A 27,116-nucleotide genomic window follows, 5' to 3' on the forward strand; every position below is an offset into this window, starting at 1 on the left:
TTAAATCTTCCACGCTGCCTCACACAAAAAGCCTGTGTGAGGCAGAATTGAACCCAACTTTTCCCCATCCTTGCTCAGTAATGGAAACAAAGGAGATTCTTCCCATCCTGTGCAAATTTGGCAGGTGGGTCATGACTTTGTCAGTGTCATGTCAGCACTTTCATTTAGCAGAAAACTGGTGTATGTGATAAATGTTTGATTCTGCTACAGGGGCTCTGCTCATCTCAGGAGGATCCAGAGCGGCGCTGGATGCGGCAGCCCCATCTCAGCACATCTCACTGAAGAGCTCTGCTCTACCCCTGTTTGGAATCCTGTCTCCATCACTGTCCTTTGAAGCACAATCCACTCTCAGTGTGGGTGAAATAAGCTCCCACAAACCCCTCCTAGTACAGAACACACCCTGGCAGCTCAAAAATCACACCTATTTTGTAAGTTAGACACTTCACCTATTCCAGTCCATATGTGACATGAAATCCCAGCTTATTCAATTCAAGGGTAGTCATAAAGGTTGCTGGGGCTGCTGAGAAATGGGAAAGCAGCAAGAACAGGAATTAAAATTAGTCTCCCAGAATGAAAAGTCAAGAAACATTTCATTACACTTTCCAGGGTTTCAACACTTAAAATTTTGAATTCACAGCATTTCTGTTTGTGCTTTCCTGGTTTCTTGCTTATTTTTACCGTGACATTTGGCTGGAGCGAATTGTGAATTCAGTCTCTCCTGCAATTCCTATTTCTCATTTATCTTTGGGTTTCTACAGTATTTCTATACCCATGACTTTTCAGACATTTTCTAGACAATCCACAGTACAGAAAAAAAATAATTTAAAGGGATGAGAGCTTAGGACAAAACAACCCAGCAACATTTTCTGCTATTAAAGTATATTTTCAGCAAGTTTAGAATTCTATGGTAATATAATGAAGGCTGTCCAGTATTGGAGCAGCTGATGATACTGAGGAAAATATTACTCCAGAATACTACAGGTAATAGAAAACTCTGCTGCCACATTGATCTGGCCCAAAGTAAATTCTGTTTTCCCTTCTGTAATAGTGTTTGCACTGACAGGCAGGTTTCTTCCAGGAACCTCAAAGCCTGCTTTTAATGAGAAAAAGTGCCCCAAGGAACCTTTCACATTGGTAAACATCATTGCAGACATGGAGACCAAGGAGATGAGAACAAGGGAATCAGCCAGATTGGGGGAGTCCAATAGATTTTATGACAGTATTCTCTTGCCATGGTGCTCCTTCATCTGCATGCACTTTCTAGAACATGTAAATATGAAGATTATCCCTCACTCCCAGTAAACGGGAATAAGCTACAATGTACTTCCTGTGGGTGAAAGAAAACACAGGAGGAGCTGAGGCAAGCTGTACAGTCATATTCTATCTTGTCTTGTGGTAAATTGTTTATGTGCCCCATCTGGAGGCACAGGAAAAGCTACAGCACTTGTTTAAGGTCACAAAGTACATCTCAGTTGTCTACAGAGAAACTGTCCCAACTCGGTGGCAAGTTCCAACCATTTGTTCCCTTGAGAGTGGATTGCCACTCAAGTACCATTCAAGTTTCACAATTAGCATCCTATTCTAAGAAGTCATAATTACTTACCTGTAATTTCCTACTTTTTGAAAAACAGATCATTATCTTACCCTATTTCATCAAAACAGGGTTGGCTTCCTCCCCCCAGGAAATTCCTGCAGGACTTATGATGTGAATGCTGTATCCAAGTTCATTTCTACTTTCGTCATGGAGTCAGCTCAAAAATGTAAAATGACAGTTTATCTTTGCGCTGCTACAGGTCAATAGCAAAATATACTGAAATTGAGAAAAATCTGAAAATTTTGTTTGATGATAAAAAAAATCTCTGCAAGAGCTTTTGGTGGAAGCAGAAAAATCTAAAACCACAAAGGCACAAGAAGTGTTTGAATTATGTAAATCAAAGGCTTGTAATTGATATTGCATGTTAAAATACTTCAGTCAAATTGAAAAGGTTGAGGTGAATTTCATTAAAGGTTATCCATGTAGGCAGGAGTTTTATTTTCTTAATTAGAAGTTTTTCCTCTTGTTGCTGTGGAATAAAATTTCAGTGGGATTTCGTTTTGTTCATACCACAATAAACTAAAGCTTATCTCTGATTTCTTTGTGAAGATGCCTCTTAAAAAAACCAAACCAAGCCAAAAAAAAAAAGCACTTTGTAAAGCAAATAAAAATGTTCCTTGGACTCTAATCCAACCATGACTTTTCACCATATTCAGCTTTACCCACTCACTAATCTCAAGGAACTGTTAACAAAATTACAGTTAAATGCACAAGTGTCTGCAAGTTGAAGACTTCATTTATCATGCTTACAATATATCAAATCCTAATTGCAGAGAAAGTCAATTACGTATTTTCCTAGGAAATTTATCGGCATAAAGATTTTTCCACAAACCCCTTGGTTGAATTTACCGGATCCAGCTAGTTAAAGCTAAAGCAGCTCTAGTGACCCTCACAGAAATGCTATGAAATAAAATAAAACATAAAAAGCAGAAACTAGGATTTAGAACTGCTATCTGTAAAAAAAAAAGGTCTACAACACTATTCAGACAAATCCATAGAGGTAAGAGCCTCTTGTATGGCAAACCCATGCCCCAAGAATGGGTAAAAGTGATCCTAAATTACATTACAGGAAAATGAAGGTTTATGTAACTCTCAGATTTCCATGCTACATCATCTACAAATAGACATCTCTGTATCACCATGCTAACACTCATGTTTTCTTTCTAGTAGTTATACAGATGGCCTTACAAAATTAGATCAAACTCCCGAAAACGTCTGCTAAAATATTCATTATTTGTGACGCCGCTTAAAATTCTAAAGTGAGGATGCCATTATATCTCATTGGTATCAAGAGCAGGAAAAACAGCCTCAAAATACTCAAGTGATTAACATGTGAAGCCTTTGCTTACCTCTGTCATTACCATGTCCTGGCACTTCTTCACGTATTTGCCATCTGCTTTCACGATGGTCTGCAGGAATCGCAGGTACTCCACGTGCCGGCCGTGGGTCTCGATGCAGTGCACAAAGTGCTGCACCACCCTCTCGCTGATCTCGTTGCACAGGAGGTAATTATTCATGAAGATGTGCCTCATGGTCTCAGCTTCCAGGAGCTGAACAGATCAAAAACAGTCTCATGAGCACAGCAGATCTGCTTTGAGACTGAGAGAGGCACGGGATTCTCAACTAGAGGAAGGCTCACTGCTAAAGGGAAACTGGAGAAATCCTTTTCAGTGATATCAGGGTCCAGCTTTCAGTTTTGAGGGGATTTCTCCACACTTCCCTATGAGTACAAACAGTCCTAAAATGGGCATAAACCAAACCTGTGTCCATGTGGAAGGTGAACACACAAACACACACACACTACACTGCTAGAGCACTCTGCAGGGGCTTTGGAATATGAGACACCTGAGACCACCCTGGCCCCACTCACCATCAAACTTTGCAATGAGGCCACCAGATGAGATGATGAGCGGCTCTGGCTCTCTCTGGGGCTCACACAGGAGGCATTTCCAGCAGGCAAATCCCTGCACATTCAACCTGATGGTTTCAAAGAATAATGTCTCTTTCCACACTAACTCCAAAAGAAGCCTAGGGCTGTGTATCCATGAGTAGCATGGAACAGGAGGAACAGATCTGGAGCAAGAAGGGATTCTGCTGAGGACACAGCACCCAAACTTTGTGCATTCTTGGGGCTTTTGTTCTAGGTTGGTCCTTTGGACTAAAGGCTCCTGAGGGTCAGGTGTGCTCCTAAAGTATACGTGTCTGTTTAGTGTATCTGATAGTAATCCACATCCATTGCTCCACAATGTGCACAAAAGCACAGTAAGTGGGATGGATGATCAGGAAATCAGCTTCAAAAGAACAGCAATACAAGTGCAAGCTGGCTCCACACTGTGCACACAAGTTAAGTGTCAGCGTTGGATGTGATGGAATCCAGGCTCTGGTTCCCACTGGGGTCAGCTCAGAGCTGCTCACTAATGTCACAAAGGAGAATAAATAAAAAACAATGGAACAAATGTTCCTAAAGTGCACAGGCCAGGGTCTGCAATCCTCATACTCACAATTCCTTCTAATAAAAGCATGTTTTGCTCGTCACTGAGCAAGTGTCATTCTATATGAATATGTCTGTAAACACACACACAAATAGATACAAAGGGATTGTGACAAAAAGGTGTATTGTAAAGACAATGATTTAATAGAAGGTCAGACTTTATATTAGTTGAATCAAATGAGAGAATCATCAACAAAAATGTGTGAGCCTGATTCTGTTATTACACAAGGTTTATGATAGCAGTCACAGTATCTTCTACCTTGACTTTACAGTCCATCAGTGAGTGAGTCAGGATGAATAAAATCAGAGTCAAGTTCAAGACAAGGATGTGACACATATTCACAGATCCTTCCAGTAAACCCCACAGGTTCCTTGGCTTTTGTTTTCCACTTTTAAAATGGCAAGATTAAAGCCAACAACATAAAAAGCAACATTAAGGGAAATGAGAGAGGAGAGGGGAGGGGAGGCATAATTTAGTGAAATTATTTATTTAGCACTGGAATGTTTCAGCAAACCCAAATTTAATTCCAATTATCATATTCTATTTCAAATTAAATACTTACCCCTGGAGTTAAGAACAAGTTGAGATTTTTGTGGAGGAGAACTTGATTCTGAGGATTTCCTCGGCAGAAATTCTGAAGGAAAGTGTGGGCTAGATTCATAACTTCATTCATCTTTTCATCACTCTGCAGGAAGTAAGGACAAACAAAATCAGCTGGTTATACCTAAACATACTTGTTAAAACCACACAACATCAATTCAGCCAGGAATAAAAAAATTCTCCCGAGCCTTTATAGGGCAGGAATTCTCCCTCTGGCAAAAGTAACGAAAGCAGTTTCCTTCAGAGTCCATTAGTAGCTGTACCTTACTCTGAATCAAACCATAGAGAATCATAGGTAGGAGCATAAAATCAAAGTAGGATTTCTTCTTGTGTGGCTATAATTTCCTAGTTTTAAAAATTGCTAATGTGCTTGATTTAAAAAAAAAGCAAAACAAACCAAAAATGTAGCTCTGCATTAGTTTTAAGCTTTGGCAAACATTTGGTTTTTCTATAACTACATCCAGAAACAGATGTATGTGTGCATGTGTTCATACACATACTCCCACACAAACATATCTCTAATTTCATCCTCATTTTATATTCCTCTCCTGTAGTATCCTAAGTATGATTTGATGAACCACCTGTATGGACAAGCACTGTTTTACTGATGACAGCTGAACCAGTGTCTGTAATATAACATGCAGGAAAACACAGCCCAGCAAAGGTTTTACCTCCTCTCAGTGATTCCTAGAAGATCTAGAAAGATGTGCTCTTTCAAAGCCTATCTAGTTCATTAATTTGTATGCTTAATTCCATCAAATCAGAACCAAATAACTATATCTTGTGAAAAACAAAAACAAAAAAAAACCCAAACCAAACATGTGGAACTAGGTTAGAGATGTCCACCATAAAAACAAAGAAGTTATTTCAGATTTGATCTGTGAAAGCTTTTGGTCTGAGGGTTTGCCTACTTCAGGAATGGGTACAGGAATGACAGCACTGTGACATCTATGTACCCAAGGCAGTAAATATTAAATGTTAAATAAAACTGTGCAGGCAGCTGTATTTAAACTGAGCCCAAACTCACTATTCTGAAGGTAGAAAATGACATCATAATTTCATGTTTGTACCACAGCTGACAATTCAGATTTTAAAAAATATTTCCATTGATTCTTGGCCCTATCGAGGCCCTTCCCTTCCTTGAGTTTGTGTTCTCTACCACTAAAATTAGGAAAATAACCTTTTCATAGGGGATCTGCAGAAGGTCCAAGACCACCAAGTGGGCGCCCATATTTTTCAGTAAACGCTGCTGTTGATTCCGGCATTTTTTATTCTGAACACAAAGTTTGCTGAGTCGAATCAAAATCTATAAATTAAAAAACAACAAACCAAACAAATAAATAAGCATGTAACCAAGAAAAGAAATCAGTCATGTCACACAAAACCAAACAAGACAATAATTTCAAAATAATTACTAAATCTACTAATCAAACAGGTATGTCAAGCAAGTTTTTTGGCAGATATACTAACCTCTTTAACAATATTGTAGTTATTGCTTTTAATGCTGTCTATCTGGGGTTTTTTGGTCCCATCCTGTATTGGGCTCAAAATGTTTGATTCCTGTAATAAAGAATACATGACAAGTGGAAATTTATTGCAATTTCCTCAACAGGAATTAATTGTATTTAATAGCAGCAAGTGACAAAGTATTACAGCAGCTCATAAGGGATTGATATAACACAGATAATAAAGAAAGAATAATTTGTTCTTTATCCAGTGAGTGACAAGATTTACATCCAAGTCCTTTCTCTGATTCAAATTTCCAATGTAATTTGGAGCAATTACTCCATGTCTTCATGCTTCTGATCATTCTGAAGGGGTATGTCTCTAAATCAGAGATTATGCACACCAAGGAATTTAAATACTGCAAGGAGATGTACCAAAAGTGTATTTCAGTAGTGACCAAATGTTCCAAGAATCTGTATTTACAGCTGGAAAGATTACAAAATCAGTGTATGTGAACACTTAAAAGTCTGGAGAAAGAACTTAAGACAACGTTTGCAGTTAAGCAGGTTGGAGTTCTTAACAGGAACAAGCAGCATGTGGAAATTAGAGATGTTCCTCCCACAAAGGGGATGCTTCTGCCTCTATCTCTGGATGATGCAGGAAAATATTTAAAAACAAATAGGAACCATATGTTAAACCGCACCATCAAGTCATGATGCTGTATTCTCTGGGCCCTGGCTCCTGGAAAGCCCCAGCTGGGTACGATAAATAAAAGAAATCAAGTCAGCAAGGAACTACCAACACCCACGCACCTTTCCATGCATATCTCTCAATCAAAACATGGCAGAACATGTACACAAATACTGCCACTAAGAATACTGGCAGTGTTGGGGGTTTTTCTGTCAGCTGTGGTAAGTCTTTCTTAACAGGAAACAAAAATAAATTGAAATATTGGACTTCGGATGCTGACGCTATAAAGAAGAAGAAAAAAATCTAGCAGATCTTGAGAGTGACTCACAGTATGACCACAAGGATGTAAACCACTATAACAGCATTAAAAAAAAAAAAGAAGAAACAGGTGCACTTCTGAGTTTCATTGTGTTCTCAAACTTCCTACTGTTTTAGAAAAGAGAAATACAGTAAAACAAATATATGCATGCCAAGCTGAATGTTTATATGTCCTGAAACCTCTCTCTGAACTTTCTTAGCTGATGGTGAAGTTCAGGAGTTCTATAAATCCCATCTGGTGCTAATTTCCAGTGAGGTAAGAACAGCTGCACCACTTGGCCATGGAAGCTGTTTATAAGAGTGTCAGCACTGCTGTTCAGTGCTGATCTATGTAACAACAGCGGATTTTATTTAGTTAGGTTTGTTAGTATGCAGGCTGCCATCTCTCTAGCTGTTTGAATCAATACTTTGGGAGATGTTTCAGGCTTTTTGCTATAATTAACCACCCTCCTCCATTCTGGGATTGTGGGTTAACCAAGATTAATTTACCTGTTAGTTTTATCAGCATTCTTCCTTCATCAAAGTAGTTTTATAATCCGTGTGAACTGTATGTCTTATCTGGAAGTACTGATCAGCATTAAACTGCTGAATCTATCCTTTCTCCTTACAAAATAAACAATTGTTTATTGAACCCATAAGAATATGCCAGGGATGCAGTTACCAAGAGATAATCACACCACTGGGATACCAAAGACACTCAGTTGCAGATCTGGCCTCATTATGCCCCATGATAGACATTCCCTGTCACACTTTTCCACAGGGGACAGGCAGGCATAGAGATCTCAGGGAGAAAGGTTCTCACCTGAGTACCCCACCTTAAGGAAATTGTATTTTCTGGAGGAGACTACTCCCTCTACCCATAAAATTCCTGGAATAACACTGCATCAGTAGATCCTTTCCTGCTAGCTTCCAGAGGAGACTCAGATTCCAGCATTCAGTCTGAGCAGGCTCCCTCATCCCAGCAGGACAGCAGTGCAGACACGTGTCAGTGTCCCCATGGCACAGCCCTGCCCTCCACAGGCTCCACCAGGGGAATGAGGGACACACACAGAATTCTCAGTTCACAACCTCAACCTTTACGTGATGTTTGTTCAGACATTCCCAGAACCAGAGCAAGGTGTCACAGACCAGAAAAGAAGGGAAATAAGGGAACACCAGGTGCTTACAGGTGCTGAGTTTAGACCACTTGAAACCTCACTGAACTTTCTCAGCAGATGGAAAAGATGAGGAACTCCATAATGCCACTGCACTCTTTTCCAGTTTCACCTTAAAGTCCTTTCACTGAGCCTGTTTCTATTCCTCAGAGCTGCATTTCTGTTGCTGCACCACCAAACATCCTCCAGGGACAAGACAATAAAAATCACACTTTCCATGGTCTGTAGTATCTACACAGACCCAGAACACCCTTCCTAGAGAGAACCAAGTGAACAGGCTTTATCTGATTTCCCCTTCTCAAGCAGGGCTCTTATGTGAGCTCAATTTCAGCATTTCTTCCTAACCCTATTGGTGTCTCATTTATGTCTGGCATAACTCCAAGTACTCTTTCCAGCTCTGATCTCCAGTCCCTATCCAGAGAGTCCTGCATGGATGTAAGATTTGCCATTTTTCATGTGGAGAACTCTGGATACTTTCATAAGAGCAAGGTCTTTTTTCTACTAATCCTATTTCTGAAGCCATATGACTTTAAAAAATAAGAAAAAAAGGCTCACAGGTTATGACAGTAAGGTGAAAAGCAATTACCTAGGAAGACTCAGGCAAAAAAACTGATATTTTTAAGCTCTACTATATACATTTCAACAGGCTTTATATGACAACAGAAACTTGGGTTTAAGAGAAGAGGGTTCTGGAATGCCATTTAAGTCCCTGTGCACACTTTAATGTTGTTTGGGAAAAATTCAACACAGGCAAATGAGGCAGATTCCCTAAAGACCCAGAGGCTCATCCAGCTCTGAATACCCAGTATCCATTCCAAGGAAGCATGGATCTCATGGGATTTTTGTCTGCTTAAAGCTAGCCACCTGCTTCACACATTGCAGATTATGCCCAACATCACACCTCCTACACCTGATTTAAGACATCAAAGAGAGTACTGACTACCTGATGTTACTTTTTTGCCAGGTAAAAACACCTCTTCACTGTTAAAGAAGAATTTAGCAGGGGGAAAAGAAAGATGGACAAGATTCTGAGCTATTGTAACCTGGCACAGCTCTCAGAGAATTACCAGCAGATGATCTAACCAGCAGATTACATATTACTGCTCTGATACAATAATCTCTCTGATCTGCCAGAGATAATATTGTGCATCTACTGAAGCACTGCTAATCCATACAGGTGCCTCATGGGAAAAAACCATTCAAAAAATCCCATTTTTGCCCCCTTTTCCCGGAGTTTCCTTGCTATCAAGGCTACCCATAGGAATAAATTTCAATTTTAAAACGTAGTATAGCTAAAAAACTTTGTAATCCTGACACAATTCTATTTTCTCTTTCCCCATTACCTTTTCAATTCATTAAACACATAAAGGAACATTTCCTTTCCTACTTGAGCTGTGCTTGAGGAAAGAAAGAACCACATAAGCTTCAACTCCAGATTCCTCCCTAATTTTGACCCCACTAAAGATGTGGTATCAGAACATCAGCTAAGATACATCAGAGAAAGGGTAGGACCTACACTGTTGCAAGAATTTGGGAGTCTTCCTTGAAGTGTTGGATTTGCCCCTGCATAAAGCCACCAAAAATCTGCTTCCCCATCTAAAAGGCCACGTGTGTGTCACAGACGTTTGCAAACATCTTCTCTCTTCTCCATGGCTCCAGTTTTTTTTCCTAATGTGGCCTCCACAATGCTGTATAACCTCTACTTGGCTTTCTACTTCCCTGGGAGCTTCCTCACCCGTCTTTCTTGGCACCAGGAAAGAGAACAAGGAAAATGCTGTGTCAGAAATCACAGCTCTTCATCTCTCCTCACCTCCTCTGATGAAAAGGGAAAAGTGGGAAGGAATATTGGTGGAAAAGCCTCCTCTATCTACTCTTATGGCACAAGCCTCCATCACAGCAACACTTTGTGTTTTCTTAAAAGCCCATGCCAGAGATAAATGATTAAATGGTGACCTCAGTTTGCACTGAAAAGCAAAATTTAAAAAATATCAACGATGAAATCTTTTAGAAAAGAGGTCTTCACAGTCTTAGATTCAAGTTCTACATCCAATCAGAGTATACCCTGAGAAAATTGTATGACAAGGGCCAAAGAAACTAAAACATTAGGTCACCTACAAAATCTCAACATTCTTAGGTCAGTCTTGTGTGGTGAAGAGTGGAATTACTTGTAATGTTTGCAAACATGGGTTTGACTGTGCTCCTCTCCCTTGGTTGCAGGACACTGTCTACTCCTCTTTTCTTCCAGCAAGTCAATCCAACTGCCAGCACACAATTCCCAGATTATTTTCAGGGTGCTGCTGCACACTGTGGCTTGCACCCAGAAAGGAAGGCAGCTCTGTGACCTAAGAATACAGTTCCTGAAAGCATCAGGAGAGAATATTGAATACATTGATAACAGAAGTGTTATTTCCTTTTCTGTCAGTTCCTAAAGCTCAGCCAGAATACTTCACATTCTCACTTGGCCACTTTGCTTAACCAGACCATGATTCTGCAGTTGTTCATGAAACTACCTATCAGTATTGAAACAATTCTGACAGCAAAGGCTTTAAACCCACCTCCATTGGCTCTTCTCCCCCCTTGGTTTGACTGTCGCCCACCTCTCCACTCTCATAATTGCTGCTCTTCTCAACCCACAATTCAGATTTTTCTACAGTCAGACGGAGCTGGTCAAGATCAGCCTTGATTTGCTTGTAGTTATCCACATCTTGATTGGACACCAGCAACTGAACCTGGAAATGGAGAAAATTGTGAAGCTCTTACAGCAGTAGCACCAGCACTTATGGCTGGGTAATTTGCTTGACAGTTCCCATTCTAAGCCTCTTTCCAGGTGCCTTGTGCAACCTTCGCTGTGCAATTCAAACATGGCACAGCGAGGTTTTTAGCCCCCATTTATCAAAAACCTTTAGCAGAGCCAGAGGCTGTAGTTGCCCAAAACAGGATAGTTAAAACATTCACAACATCCTCTCACCTTCTTGAATACACTGCAAAACATTTTCAGTACAGGCAGATTCACAGGCTCTTGAGTTCTGTGCAGAGTGAGCTCTGATGCACTGATCATGATCCTCATGGCATTATAAAATACAGTTACTATACACTATTAAAGCAATAGTTAGAAATACCTTCTGCTTTAGCACTGTGCTTCAGAAGGGGAAAAAAAGGACAGTATGAGAAGGGATCAGGGCATCCAAAGAAAAGTCAGAATGGCCAGCAATTTTAATGATCTCTGACACCACCATAATCAAATATTGAAAAATAACAGACTTTCACACTGTTAGGCCAGCTTAGAAAAACTTCTCTGAATATAGCTGACAAACTGACTTTCAGGTTCATGGAATTTGGAATTTTTCACCATCTGAGTGGTTGCCACTTATTAAGATTAATCTCATTTTTCCTTTTTCTGTACTGCTGAAATTATCTGGGTTTTTCACTGTTATGTGTAGTTTTTGATTTAGCATGACCTACACATTTTCTTTCTTTGTAATCCTTTCTGTTCTTCCAAGATTATTAATGAAGATAATATGCCAAAAAACTATCAGCAATTTTTACAGTAAATTAATAAACACACTTAAGAAATCCTACTCATGTAAAAGATTAGGGTCACTGACAACACTGATGTTGTTTTTAGAACCACATTACATCCAGGCAAATATTCACTATTTTGTAATATAAAGTTTTTGTCATAATAATCTCTCTTGGCTTGGCAAAACCTTGCTATTTTACAGAATTTATGAATGCTGCTCAATTGCAGGCATTCTTATTCCACGTGCTCGACAGTCTTTTTTGTTTATTTCTCCATTAGCCTTTTCCATCCTTCACAAAAACACATTAAGCAACTCAGTCCTTGCTTACCTGGGAATAACAGCTATTTATGCAACTAACCAGCACAGCCTAGCTTTAAATACCTGGTGGGAGGCCATTATGCTGCACAACAAAAACATTAAACTAAAGCTTTTCAGGTCTTTATCATTCATCTGTTTGCACAGGAAAGGAACCTCCCTACCTTACATAACCATGAGACAACACGCTACCCAGCTCCTGCAATAAGCATCAGATGTTCTTATCAACATATGTTATAAAGGGTTATGTAACAGAGGCATCTCTGTCCTGCAGCCCATGACATCAGATCTCCCTGTCCTAATCCACGGACACATGGAGCCTGCACATGCACTGCTACCAGAGGGACAGAATAAAAGCTGAAAACAGGCTTGGCTCTGTCCCTGCCTTCCTGCTACTTGGGCATGGCTGTATCAGAGCAGGGGAGCCCCGTGCAGAGACACCTCAATTGGGGTTAGAAGCACCAGGTGAATAACCAAACAACAATGCCCAGCCTAAGCGGCCCTGAAGACAAAGAAGTCTCACTGCTGACATGGGGACACTGCCTGCCAAACATGAGGCACTGGCTCTGCCCCTGAGGGATCCCTATGAGAGGCTCACCACGGACCTACGCTTTCCCTAATGGATGCAGTGCCAGAAATAACAATTTCTGGGGGGCACAGAACTATAACATATACCAGCACAAATGGCCAAAGAAGTCTGCTGATACTTGACCTCTGAGGAAATAACACTGCCATGCAACAAACAGCAATTTAAGTAGCAGAACAGCCTTTGGGAAGGCTTCCCTGGGTTAACACTCAGCCCATCCATACCTGTTTGAATGCCTGCAGAACTTCTGCTCTCTGGCTGAAGTGCTTGAAGAGCAGGTGCAGAGCCCCCGAGAGCAATGGGGGGTAGTCGTGCATGATCAGGTGAATGAGGACCCGTAAAAAAGTTCTGCCCCCCTCATCATCAAGCTGAACTGCATTCTTCTCCTTTCTGCAACAGAAATGGGGAGAAAGGATCAAATAAAGTAAAGTAAATAAGAAAAAATAAAAGCTTTTGAGATAAATATACCTCTATACACAATCTTCACTCGACAGAGCTCTTAAAATCAAATTAAATATGCTGCAGGAAGGAAATTAGAAATATGACTTTAACATATTTTACAAGGTCTTCTCTCCTACAGTTATTGCAGCAATCTTATAGCACAATGGACACCATGGAGCAGAAGTAAGTATCTATGAAAAGCATCAAACATTGTGATTAAAATCTATATTGTAAAAGCATTCATTTATGTCATGGATAAGTTGAGCCAGGTTCATCCCCATTCCAAATTAAATGAAGTAAACTGCATTTACTCAGAGATTAATTTGACCCTTTCCTTTTCACTCCTTCCCTTTTCAGCTGCTATTAAAATTTCATTTAAGAAAAAATAAGATCAAAAATAGCAAGAATTGCCAAAAGCATCATATTTCTGGAATCATATTCATAATGTGGAACGGCAGAAAGCAGATTTACACTTAACATATCAAAGCAGAAATAATGTTTCCAAGAAACCATTCGGTGTCTCTGTTCATTTTAAAGATGCAGATGCCAAGGGCTGTGTGTTGTTTTACATTATGGGAGTTCAGGAGAGGCCTGGAGGCATTGCTTGTGCTTGTAAAGATTGAGAATGCATAAGGGACTGAGAGAGGAAAGATCACAGTGCCCACATTGCAGATCCTTCTCCTTAGCTCCAAGAAAACCTTTAAAGTCTACGGCCTTGTCTAAATGGAATTATTTTTACTGGTATAATTATAATTATATCCGTAAAATTAAACCAATATAGTGATAATGGTAATAACTCTCCAGTGTGACTGTTTTTCATGGATTACTTTTTTCTGTTCAAAACTCTGCAAGCATAAATTGTGATCTACAGGCCTCTGGTGGACCTCTGGATCATGGCAAGTGGTCCACTCCTGATCTGAGGAGGCACAGGAGAGATTATTGCTGGCACAATGTCCCCAAGGACTTTGAACACCAAGTGCAATGACAACAGGTCATGCAATCTAGGAGAATTCCTAAGGGCCAACAGCAAGCTGCTGATCCAGGAAATTTGGGGCTGTAGCCATAAGACACACCAGAAAAAGAGTGGCTTTTCAGCACCCATGTGAGGCATTATAAGATAAATAGAAAATTAGTGTGGTTCAGCCCAATACACCTGTACACCATTCCCCAGCTGCCTTTGGGAACACAACGAAAACTTTCTACCAACTCTCTTACAATTAAGAGGGTGCTCATAGCCAATCCCACAGCCATCCAGGCCAGCTGGGCTGTTTGCTTGATTGAATCCAGGTCTTCCCTGGCACATTTCTGTTCATGTATGGCTTATGCAATTAACAAGCAGGCAAGGGAAGAGAAAGCACAGAATACACAGAGATTGGCCACGAGAAATACTGACATGAACAAAAAGATATATAAATATATATAGACATAAAACTTCAGAATATACCTGCCAGCAAACATGGTTTCAGCCTGAGCTGCAATTTCATCTATGTCAGGAACAATTGCTGGGGAAAAATCAGAAGAAAAAATTGAAGGAAAAAAAAAAGAAAGAAAAGGAAAAAATAAAGAAAGCCATTGATCATCATTTAATCTGCACAGCAATATGGAATTCTGTTCCTCCTTAAAGCAGATGGTATCAAGTAAAGGTCTAACTAGTCATTCCCCAACTACGAAAAATTTGCCTCCTGCAAGAGTAGCAGAGAACAAACAAGGGCATGGGGCAGAGGTAAATTGTGTATTACTGTTCCTGACGAAGAGAATTGTAGTGATAACCAAAGCCACAGGGTGCTAGGAGCTGTACTAGTCACCAGCAGTGACCCACAAATGATGCAGACAGTCAAGCTTTTACATTTTTTCTTATATTTTCTTCTTTTTCCTTGAACCAACCCCAGCAAAGCATATATATGAATTTAAAATATTTACCATAAACCCAGTTATTTGCCACACCATCATTTTGCTTTAGAATGGCTTTAATATAACTTATTACTTAAGACTTCAGCACCCCGGTATTATACATATGCCCACCTCCAACTAGACCAATTCTCCCCTACTTGCAGGTATTCACACAAACCTTCTGAGCACTTGTGTGTGCATGGGAAGGCTCCCTGGAAAGCCAAATGATTCCTGTATCATGTTCACCTCACTTAAACCTGTCCTCATCCATCCCCAAACACTATCCACTTACCACCATGCAGTGTTTTGGGAAGAGCAGAGATCAAAGAACAAAATATCACAGTGGGGAAAAAGGAATCACTTTTTTTGTTAGAGGAGGAGGACAAGCCAGCAAAAAAATTTGTGGAATTCCTTATTTTTTTTAATTTTTCACAAATTTTTCAACTTACAGTAGCCTGTAAATAGTCTTTCTGCTGCAGCTGAGCTCAGTGTTTGCAGCTGCCTGCCCAGAATTACTTTGCATTGAAAGAAAATAGCAAGGTTTACCTGAGGCACTCCCTGGTGTGTCAGGTGGGGATGAGGTAGAGCAGTCAACATTTTCAGTGTTTTCCCCAAACTCTCTCTTGTAGATAGATAGCATGTAGGATATTCTATAGTCCAGTCTAACACTGAGAATAAACTACAAGAAAAAAAAAAAAGTGAAGCAAATTAATTTAAGTTTACTATGATATGAAAAACCAATCCAATACATTCACCAGTTTTCTGTGATTCCTTTCTTTCCCCTGCCCATCCTGAGACATGTTGAACTCTGCCCTATGGATTGCCTGAGTACCACTGGGTGTGTGCAGGGGCTCCAACACGCTGCCTTGTCCTCACTGCCTGCAAGCCAGGTCAGAACCTCCAAACCCACACTGACATCAATTATTTCATATTTCATCTGGACTTCCAATGCCCACAGACTGGAACAGAGAGCAAGTACAACAGGCTCAAGGCTCACCCTCTCAGATACCTGAAAAATTCCTTTTTGTTCCTCAGCTGTGAAACTGGAAACTCATACAGGAAAAATCCTAATTCAGACCTGGAAGTGGTGCTTTTATATTGGAATAGTAAGGAAAATAACCAGGCTGCATGCATTAGTATCAAATTAAGGGCTGACACTTATACACATGGATGCTTCTTACCCACAGGAAATGCAAGCATGTAATCAAACACCTTTAAGATTATTTAACATATTTTACAATCAGTGGGGATGAAAGACATATGCTGAGTTTCCAAGGCTGAAGTGACAGGTGATTTGAAAGGTGAGTTAGCAAACGGTGGCAAACTGATTCTTTGATCTACAGCTAAAGAAAATATTCTTCCCAGAGCCACTGTAATAGGATTTCTCTATTTTGGTTCCATTATTAAGTTGCCCCAGAATTGTACAGGCAAGATTTTTAAAAATAAAAATTTCCCAAGTCCATGCACAGTCATCTAAGTCTATCAGACCATCTGCTTAATTCTGGCTGAGGGCAGAATAGAAATCATAAGTTAAACAGTCTTTACTTAAAGCAACAGGAAGATATGCTGAGAATTAAATTACTATAAACTGAAATATTTCTGAGAATAGAATAGCTTTAATCACCATTGTACTTGCTTTGCATGTTAGTACAATAAATCTAAAATATTCTTACTTGCCATTGAGGCTAATAACACAGTAATGAAAGGTAACATGATTGAAATTAATCCTTCCTCATGGCATTTTAAATGAAACTGAATTATTTTGTATTTCTTGTAGGCTAGGATCATATATATGCACATTTACTGGGATTCACCCAGCATATGACAACTCACTTATCTGAAGTAATTTGACTATGTGACCAATCCTTTACTACCAAACCACAGATTAAGTAAGAAATTAGGATTAAGTACTCTTCAATCCCGAGTGGTCTTGCAATGAATGTGCTGTGAAAAAGGAAAGGATGAGACAACATGTGATTTCCTCAGGGAATGCACAGGACAAGGTCCTGGAATCATTCACCTAGGCATCAACCAGTAAAGCAGGACAGCATGGAGAGAAACTCAGTCATACAAACAAGGAAAATGGAAAGCAATACACATGATTTGCGTTATTTAGGTCATACAATTTTGTAACACTCTGTCTTTCACTGTAAGTTTTAAAGTAAAGGAGGCCTAGAATCAAAGAATGCAGTATTGAGTATATTCTAACAATTGATAGCCTTTCAGATGACAAGTAATTAGAGTCATCTAAATAATTTATGATCAGTCAGAACAAATGGAATCCTTCAAAAGTGACATTGGTACCAACAAATCCAGAGAATTTATAGAAAACACTGAAACATTCCTTCAGGGCCCAAGCACTGCAGAAAGCAGGATTCAGTACACAGAGCAAGCGTGTGCCACTTCACTTATTAACAGCACCGAGTGAAAACTGCATCTCAGGAGGCAGGCTGGTGTCACCCAGATTGTCACATCAGCTGGGAGAAAATCACAACAGCCCACAAACTGTTCTCAGCCCAACAGCAGAAATCTGAAATGCATTAATTGCACCAAAAGTGTGCAGCCTCCCCCAACTTCAGCAGGGTCAGGGCCAGTTCTGCCCTTTATCCAACTACTGCAACAGAGGGGTCAAATGCTTAAATCAAGCAACCACCCCAGTGTTAAGTGTGTGAAAGAAACTGGAAACAGACACACTGTGTTCAGGAAACATTAGTGAGGCAGATTGGAGGACAAGTTGTCTTTGCACAGTTACAGTGAGAAAGTTTCTGCAGCATCCTGTTCCTTCAAAAGTGAAGCAGGGTGAGGACCACAACTCTGCAATTGTTCACACAGAGGACTATCCTTCCTCATGTCAAGGAGGTATTTCTACAATAAACAGCCCAGTGAATAGTAAGAATGTGGGAAACAGAACTGGCCACTGTGTGAGTAAAGAACTGCGAAATGACTGCTGTGCAATATACCATCCCTCGTTATTACCTGCAAAATCTCAATGATTTTCAATTTGGTGTCCATTACAATCACATCTTCACTGTCTGCAGTGCTGGCTTGCTTGCTTGGGTGAATGCTTGGCTGTATGTCAGGGGTACTGATGGGAAACACAGACCCTCTGCTCAGCACCATTTGGGTCATCATCTCTCCTACCCCATGGATGGTCCTCATGACGTTGTTCCCTGTGCATTAAACAAAAACAGACACATTTCCAAGGACTAAAGCACGTTTACAATGCTATATATCACACATACATCCATGCTGTCAAACCCCTTTCCAGTCTCAAAAGGCATTTTGAAAAACAAGCTCTCAGCTCCTGAGCTTATTCAAATTACACAAGTAGGCAAAAATTTTCTATGCCGATTTTCCAAGATATCATTTCTTATAGGTCAACAGATGGTAAATATGGCAAAATATTTCCAGAGTTCTGTTAACATGTTCTGTTAACAGAGTTCTGTTAAATGATAAAAAGCAGAACTAAAGAAATCTCACCCATTCCTTTGCCTGAAGGTGTATTATCCACATCCAAGACAATTTCTTAAAGAGGTTTAACTTGTTTTTAAGAATATTTGCAAACTGAGTGCTGCATATCCAGTATTATAGAACATCCCTAGGCAAGCAATTCCAGTACCTGACTATGCTTGTCATTAGAAAACTTTTATTGGTATTTTATTAATACCATCTATTGCTGCAATTTGGAGACACATGGGAAGAGTTTTAGATGTCACATTGAAGGAGAGTAAAGAGATGAGCTTGTGCCAGTCTGATCAACCTCTTTGTGTGGTTCAAATGACAGGGCACAACCCAAACCCAACTGACACAATCAGCCAACCATCCCTCTTCAAAACAAAAGTCCCAGTAGAATGCCAGGCTTGAAGGCTGTCATGAAGGTCAAGTTGCTATCTGTAATCACAGTGCCTTTTGTAAGTTATTCATGAGGGAAAAAATATTTTACACTTATGTGGTAAAACCTTTATCCAGGTTGCAATGGTACTCTGCAAAATCTACCAAGAAATACTGGTCTTTATAGTGAATTTTGATGGGAAAAGCATCTCAGTGAATCAGTGGCTTCCTTGCAAAGGTGGGACAAGAAAATGTGAGAATATCGTGCTACCTACCCACATGAATCAGTTTCTTTTCTTGCAAAACACAAGTAGGAAGGAATGGAGGAAAGAAAAGGAATGACAGCAACTCCTCACAGGAAGAATGCCAGGACCTAGGCTACACTAAAGGCAAAGAAAAGACTGAAGGAAATGTAGCTTTGCTGAGAGAAGCCTGAATAGTTCTTGTCTGTCCTTTAGTACACTTTAATCACCATGCCACGGCCAAGCTTTACTCACACTGAAGAAACCCTCTTCCCAGATAATCTGCTATAAAAGTCAAGGCTGGATTTTATTTTGTTGGCAAAATCCTCCTCTTATTCCCTTCTTTCTTCAATCCATATGCAACTACAATGTGTATGGAAAGAGAATGCCTTCAGCCCTGACTTTAAAAGGGAAACACACAAAGAAGGTGCTTTTTCAAAGTGAATAGAGCAGATTTGTGTTAGGTTTTAGGTCCCATTCAGCATCTTGTTTGGTGTGCAATCACTCTGAATCAGTCTTTTAAAAATAATACTTCAAGTCTCTACAAAAGAGGCAGGGCAAATGTACTTCTGATTTTGCATGCTGTTAGGGGAAAAAAACCTAGAAGTCAAACTACAGGCTGGATCCTCACATTAGGCAGGCACAGAAAGTTCTAACTGCTTACACAGACATAAAGCAAATAAATTTCAAATAGTCTCCCTGACATAAAATGAAAATGGTGTGTTTTCCTTTCCAATCAAGTAAAACAGTGTGGGAATAACATGGGATGGATATCTCTCTCCCACTCCCCAACTCCTTTCTCCCAATGTGCTAAACAAGTATTTGTATTGACCACCACCCAGTGCACCTGTGCAAAGCCACAGTACTACATGAAGGACCTTCAACCATAAAGTACCTTCAGTTAAACCAACATTTTGTGTCTTCTTCATCTTCAAACCATTAAATAAATAAAATCCATTTCATTCTGTCCTTAATGTTGACAGATAAGCCCACAACAAGACCTGTAGCTTGGGCAGCTGCATCATGGCCTGCAACACCCCTGGCATACACCTTAATTAAGAAATTATCATCTCTCAAAACATTGATTCAAAATCCCTTTTGCTCGGTTGGGCAGAGGGAAATATAAACAGAGGGCATTTGGAAAGCTCAGGAATTCTTTAAAAACAAACTTCAGTCAATGGGGATAATGATGAGGAAACCACTCCGGTCTAAGACAAGTCCAGAAGATATTCTTCTCAAAAACAAGACACAACTGCAGTTTGTCCAAAATAAGGAAGAAAAATTCCACTTCATCTTGAAAAGTCCCTGCTCACCCTTCAAGACTGAAATCTACTGGGTGTAAAGCTAACGAAAAAGTTAGTGTCTTTTGGACATCAGACAACATTTTGGGTGGACCTCAGCTCTTGGAGAAAGAAAACTGATATTTTGCCCAGACCGTATCTTGCTTATTTCTCAGCTATTACTGGGGTGCTGCACAGGCATGGCAGGGAATGGGATTCAATTCCTTTAGTGAAAAAGGAATTAGTCACTGTCACTGCATTTCAGGACGACCTCCATAAATGAGCAGATCACTTTTTCCACCTCTAGGAAGGACAGTGAGAGGCCTGCAATAGCAAAGACTCTGAGGCACTCAGCTAATGTGATACTGGAGCCTAGAAAAGCATCTAGGAAATAAAAATAAATTAGTTGATTGCTATCCTTTCCTGTTAACCACAGAACACCAGTGCTCAAAGGTGGCACAAACCAGTGAGAGGCAGCTATGAAGCTGCTTCCCAATCGCATCAGTAACAAGGATAAACCCTCTGTCCACAGCATTCCTTCACTATGGACCTTAATGCAAGTGATCTCAAAAGACAGAGGTGGGAAAGTGAAGGAGGATTAAGGTGGTATTTATTATCCCTGCCATTTCAAACAGCATTTCATTAATGCATAGGTAAGGATTTTAGTAAGAGAAAAGTCTACTTAATCCAGTTCAGTATTTACAGCTGAAATGGGTAGTGATTCAATACTGCATTATTTCTGTCAATAACAGCAGGGAGACAAGGTGTCATCTTGGAAAACTTTTTAACCAACTGCCTGATGCTGACTATAATTTTCAGTTAATTCAGAGCAGGTTGAAGAGAACATTCCCAGAGTTAAAATGCTGCTGCAACTGGAGCACTTCAGCATTTCTTTTCAGGAAAGGTAGTTGAACAACCATGTTTTGCAGGGTGCTGATGAAATGCAACCCTCTCCAAGGAACAGACAGCAGTAAAGCAGCACATTCATGGATGGCAGTGAAGCAGCTGATGTGTCTCAACTGAGAGGAGCTGCTCTGCTTTGTGAAAGAAGCCAGGGAGATTTCCCATGTACATAAGGAGTGGAGAGCAGCTTCTCTTCCAAAAGATCCCCCAGTAATCATCACTGGTGATACTCAGTGTTGCCTGGACCATGTTAAGCATGGATTAAATCTGTCAGTCACAAGCACGAGGGGCCAGCAGCAGCCTTGCTTGAAGGTGGTTATCCCAGCAGGGAAGGGTGTGCTTCCCTGAGGTGAGGTAAGGCATGCAGGAAGGTTACTGCAGCTTAAAAAGGGACTGGCTCTCTGTCAGCTAAGCCTGCAACAATGCAAGACAAAATACATTGGCTCAATAAAAGAGATTTAAGTTCTTAGTACATGTGCACACAATGACTAAAATAAGGGAGCTCTGATCTTAGTCACATCTCCGAAGTGCTTCCTGAATACCAATGACCAAGGAAAAATTAACTTACTGCCTCAGCTAGTTAACTGAGATAAATCAGGGGAGGAAGCAAGTAGATGTGAACCCTGATTACTCTTATGTGCACTTTGCTAAGAGATAAGTGAAGAGAAGCTGAGCTGTGCCTCCATATGGTACTGCCACCCTTAACCTGCTGACCTCATCTCTGGCTGTTTTCTTTGGGGTCAAGGTACTAACATTTATATGTGGCTGTGAAGCATGGCAGGGAGAGAACAGTCCTTGCAATGCTGTGAGGTGCTAATGTGTGCAACCAACCACTTCTCTCAGCAGCAAACTGCGGCACAAGCGCTCAGAGCCGTGACTGACCAACAGAGGAAAAGAACACAAGGAAATCTCCTTCAATCTTTTTCCAATTTTCCCTTCTTCTCTGCTCCCCCCTCTGCCAAACAAGTCAGATGCCAAAAGCCTTCCATAAGCAGTGGACCCATTAGAAATGTCTCCTATTTAATGTACAGTCTCAACAAGATTAGTCGATGGAAGAGTGAATTCACTATGCACAAGTGGTAATTTAAAGGAGCTGCAGATTGACTGACACTGAAGGAAGAGGAAAGAAGAGAATGCTTGTCATGTTTTGAATAGACAACTGTGCATCTCCTTTTCATTACTTTTTATTACAGTGATCACAACTTCCTAATGAGTATCAGTTTCTGTCACAAAACTGTAGCACATAATCTCATACAATTTGGCACGATTGACAACACAGCGGCCTCTCTGAGAAGAAAGGCTTTTCAGAGGAGTCAATTATGGGAAAAAAATAACAACCACCCAAGTAATCGAAACAGTGGATAATTTGACACTTCATTTTCTACATAAACATATTTTCTTGATAAGTCATTTACTGGTTACAAAAATTCTAAAAGCAGAATATAAAAGTGAACAACAATCTGCTATGCAATACTGTATGGATGATAAGTGACAAAATACCATATTCAGTAAGAAAAACAACTGCTGAAGGCAGCTGGCAATTCGTGCCTTTTCTTCCAATTGTTCCCAGCTCATTGCTATGGACTATCCTCAGTTTGCTCTCCAGGATCCACAGAATTTTGGATATTTCACATACACTGCAGAGAGCTGTGCAGAACCTGAGGGTGAGCAGTCAGTGGAAGCCTCAAAGGCTGGCAGATCCCCTAAGAGCCAGAGTCCTCTGAGTCCCCAGAGTCCTCTGCTCCACAGAAATCTCCAAGATGCCAGGGAGCCAACATGCAGCCTTGTTTATTTAAAAATTACCTATAGGCACCTGATCTGGTCCCTAGCTGCCATGGGGGGAAGGAGCCTGCTCTTACTATCATGGCTGTTCAGTCTTCCTCAGAAGAAAGAAAAATGAAATGTGGATTCTTAGGACTCAGTTTTGAAAACTGCTCAGCTATTTTTAGCTTGAACAGTTTCCCACAGTGCTCATCGCCCTACACAGAAATTTTTAAAGTTCCCATTTTTTCAAAAGGATTTTAACATCCAGCAACTTTCATTAGGGATTGGACCAGTTGGATGCTCAACGCTTCTGGAAACTAAGAACCTAAAAGGGAGCTGCCACATGGAATCACAGACTGGTTTGGGTTGGAAGGGACCTTAAAGACCACCCAGTTCCAATCCCTTTGCCATGGGCAGGGACACCTGCCACCAGGTTTCTCAGAGCCCCATCCAGCTTTGCCTTGGAAAATTCCAGGGATCCAGGGGCAGCAGCCACAGCTTCTCTGGGCAACCTGTGCCAGGGCCTCATCACTCTCACAGGGAACAATTTCTTCCTAATATCCTATTTAAAATTCGTCTCTATCAGTGTGAAGCCATTCTCCTTGTCCTGTCTCTTCATGCCCTTGGAGTAAATAGTCTCGCTCCATCTTCCTTGTAGGTTCCCTTCAGGTACTGAAAGGTCTGATCAGATCTTCAGTTAGAGGTGTGTTAAAGACCAGAAAAGACAAATGCATCCACTACCCCAACAACCTTCATTAACCAGTCCATAAAAATCAAATCTATTATTCAATCTTGCTTACAGAAAAAAGAGGAGGGAGGAAGAAGAAATCAAAGGCTTTACAAAAATATGACAATTCTCACATGGTCTATGCAGTTATTAAGTTATAGCAACAACTCTTTGATGTCATCAAACCCAAGCATGCTTTTGATTAGGACACTGAACTTCAGTCAAAACCAGCACACAAGACCTTGTCTCAACCCATGTGGCAGTGCAGTGTGTTCAACCAGGTTTTGAGACAGTATTCACAAGAGCAAAACTCCAAATATCCTTGGCTTTGGGGATTTCAGTGAGATTTACACTATTGCTCCACCAAAAACTTCCCAGAGAAAGCTTTGGTGCCATCTTAAAGCACACAACACCTCCAGTCCTCAGGGATCCTCCATGAGGGAACCACGTGTGCAGCAATGTCTAAATACCAAGGGCAAGATTAAGAATCCAATGGCAGCTTTAACTCTACATTTCTTTGCTGATTTGGCTACATTGCTTCATGCAGTTTAATTTTTCTGCATGAAAAGTTACAGCCATTTTAAGGACATATAATAACAACACTTCACTACCTAAAGGAACACATTTTATTTCAAACTCTTTAGAGCTGTATATTATTTGCCAGAAGCATTAAAGCCTTACAGCTCTGCTTGTGAAAGAGGTATTAATTTTTACAGGTTTTCTACAGAATTTGTTCATAAAGACTTCAGAACCTACCATAAACAGGCCAAGAATCACACTTTATGTCTTCATTAAACCGTTTTTCATTGCTCAATAACTAGCTGACCTCAGGTAAGGCTTATAGAAAACCTAATGCCTGGCATTAAGGACACATGGTGAGGCACCACTTCCATATTTTGTAGTCCTCACAAGTAATGAGGCAAAACAAAGGAAAAAACTTACAATGTGCCATGGATGTACATTTGCTCCCCAGCCCCTGAGTGAATCTGGCCACTCCAGCCTCCATCACAGCATAGCCACAAACCTTCCCTTTTTTATATATAAACTCTCAGCTGCCCAGCCATGGTGAAACTCCATCAAACTTCACCTCCTCCTGACATTCTGCAGGTTCTGGGCTTTTTTCCTATCCCCAAAACCACTGAGCTGTGTCAAGCATGGCTTTCATGCCACTGACATTAGTCCAAGGAAATAAATACATACATCAGCATGCTGGCCTTGAGGGTAAAAAGCACCATGGGAATCAAGCCTCCTAGCTGAGTTACATCTGTAAGACAGATATTGATTCCTAGAAGAGCAATGGTCTCTGGAATCCCATTAATGCACGCGTCTTATAATGAGGGAAAAGTAAGGAGGGAAGAGAAATGGTTCATGCCACAGAATTAGGCTCTCAGTCTGACCTCCCCTTTCGTCTGGCAATACTCTGCACTGAACAGCAGTTTCTTCTCTGCAGCTAACTGTGACTAACACAGTTAACTCTCCTTTTTCCTCTTATAACCTTTCTTTTCTTGTAAACTGCTGGTATAAATTATTGCTCCAGCCTGCCAGGCAGTCACTGCCTCATTAGCCCTGCTAATCAAAGTATGCCTCAAAGAAAATACTGCAAATTGTTAACTAGACAAAAGTGCAGGTAACAGATGCAGATTCAGGGCTGAGAAACAGTAGAGTAATTTTGAATAGTCTTGGATGAAATCTGTTCCTTGGACACAGAGGACCCATAGGGACCACAGAAAAGGCAGGTGCAGCCTTGTTGTCAACCCTCTGGTGCTTCCAGACACTGTGTACCTCCACTTGCAGCCAAAAGGGCTGGAAGAAAATGTGACCTAACTGGAGCTGGATCTGAGAAGGCTCCTGGGCTGTGTATCAGTAACAAAAGTCTGGACAAGAGTCCCCTGACACACATAATCACAAGCATTCCTCTGCAGAGAGAGGCAGCAGGTCTCACCAGCACTGAAGATGTTACAGGGCTTGCAAGGGTTGCAGGTGAAGAGAGGAGACGAGAATGTTGACCTCATGTTCAGAAGGCTTGATTTATTATTTTATTATATATATTACATTATTATTATGCTAATAGGAATAGAAGGAAAGTTCCCAGAAGCTAGCTAAGCTAAGAATAGAAAAGGAATGAATAACAAAGGAGCTGTGTCCCGGCAGAAAGCAAGAACAGCTCTGCTGTGAGTGGTCAGTAAATCCAAACACCCAGAGGAGACCAATCACAGGTGCACTTGTTGCATTCCACAGCAGCAGATAACCATTGTTTACATTTTGTTGCTGAGGCCACAGCTTCTCAGAAGGGGGAAGAATCCTAAAGAAAGGATTTTTCACAAAAGATGTCTGTGACAGAAGACTCCAGGAGAAGGCGAGGCTCCCCTGTCCTGCCCCCTGGCAGGATGGAACCTTGTGCCCCTTCCAGCTGCAGGAGGAACACACCACCAAGATACAGACCCAGGCACAACATGAAGCAGCTGGGATATCTGACCAACAGTTTGAACAAGTAAAAAGAGCCATCTCCTTAGGCAGTTGTGGGCAACACATTTAACATGAGAATCACAGAGGTGGGAGCAATTTAGGCTTATTATAGGCAGTTTTTAAAATTTATTTTTTCAAAAAGACTGAGTAAAGTCAACCAAAATACTCCCATTGATATCAGTGGACAGTGGCTCAGGAAAATTGTAGAGCTCCTGAGGGACAGATACACTCTGCAGATAACCCAGATTTGTACCACTGAGGGCTTTTCCAGCTGGTGCCCAGGACTGTGAACTGCATCCCAAGACATATGCAGCTCAAATTCAGGGATGTATTTCCTGGCATGTCATTATTCTCATTCCCAAACAACAGTAACTAAACAGCACTGAGCTGCATGGCAAATGTGTGGCTTACCTGCTGCTACTACCATGTTGCTTCCTCCTTCAGACCTGACATATGCTGTAGTTGCATGGTTTGACTAAAACCAGCTATTTGAAAGAGCAAATAGCACCTAGAGAAAGATGTGCATTTTAATTCACAGAGAATAAATTAGCAGTATTGGACAAGACAGATTGGCTCCTTACTCTGGAATGATACAGCAGGGTGCACTTACTAGGAAAGCAATGACTTTACCTTTTAATTAAAACTGCAAGAGATTATAATGTTCTTGAAAGGTGCCAAAATGACAGCAGTACTAAATGAAATCCTCATTTTCTCCTTAAAAAAAAAAAAAGATATCTCTTTAGGATAGAGGTAGTATATTTTGTACACCCCATATATTTTTTTTAATCTAAAAGGGAAAAAAAAAAAAAGAAACAGAAAACAGCTTCAAATATGCACAAAAATAATTCAAAGTTAA

At 40.6% G+C, this 27,116-nt stretch overlaps 1 protein-coding gene across 2 annotated transcripts in view; it reads right to left on the bottom strand.

Annotated features, from left to right (window-relative positions):
- ITPR2 (inositol 1,4,5-trisphosphate receptor type 2) overlaps positions 1-27,116 on the bottom strand; it is a 243,686-nt gene that overhangs the window by 133,586 nt on the left and 82,984 nt on the right. For both annotated transcript variants that reach the window (XM_063154180.1, XM_063154179.1), the window contains 9 exons: positions 18,024-18,217; positions 15,594-15,726; positions 14,602-14,659; positions 12,941-13,106; positions 10,850-11,023; positions 6,157-6,246; positions 5,867-5,992; positions 4,649-4,771; positions 2,944-3,144 (listed from right to left, as the gene is read on the bottom strand). In XM_063154180.1, coding sequence (XP_063010250.1) covers positions 2,944-3,144; positions 4,649-4,771; positions 5,867-5,992; positions 6,157-6,246; positions 10,850-11,023; positions 12,941-13,106; positions 14,602-14,659; positions 15,594-15,726; positions 18,024-18,217 — 1,265 coding nt within the window. The remainder of the gene's footprint in view (positions 1-2,943; positions 3,145-4,648; positions 4,772-5,866; positions 5,993-6,156; positions 6,247-10,849; positions 11,024-12,940; positions 13,107-14,601; positions 14,660-15,593; positions 15,727-18,023; positions 18,218-27,116) is intronic.

Source organism: Melospiza melodia, chromosome 4 (genome assembly GCF_035770615.1).
Source record: "Melospiza melodia melodia isolate bMelMel2 chromosome 4, bMelMel2.pri, whole genome shotgun sequence".
Taxonomy (NCBI): domain Eukaryota; kingdom Metazoa; phylum Chordata; class Aves; order Passeriformes; family Passerellidae; genus Melospiza; species Melospiza melodia.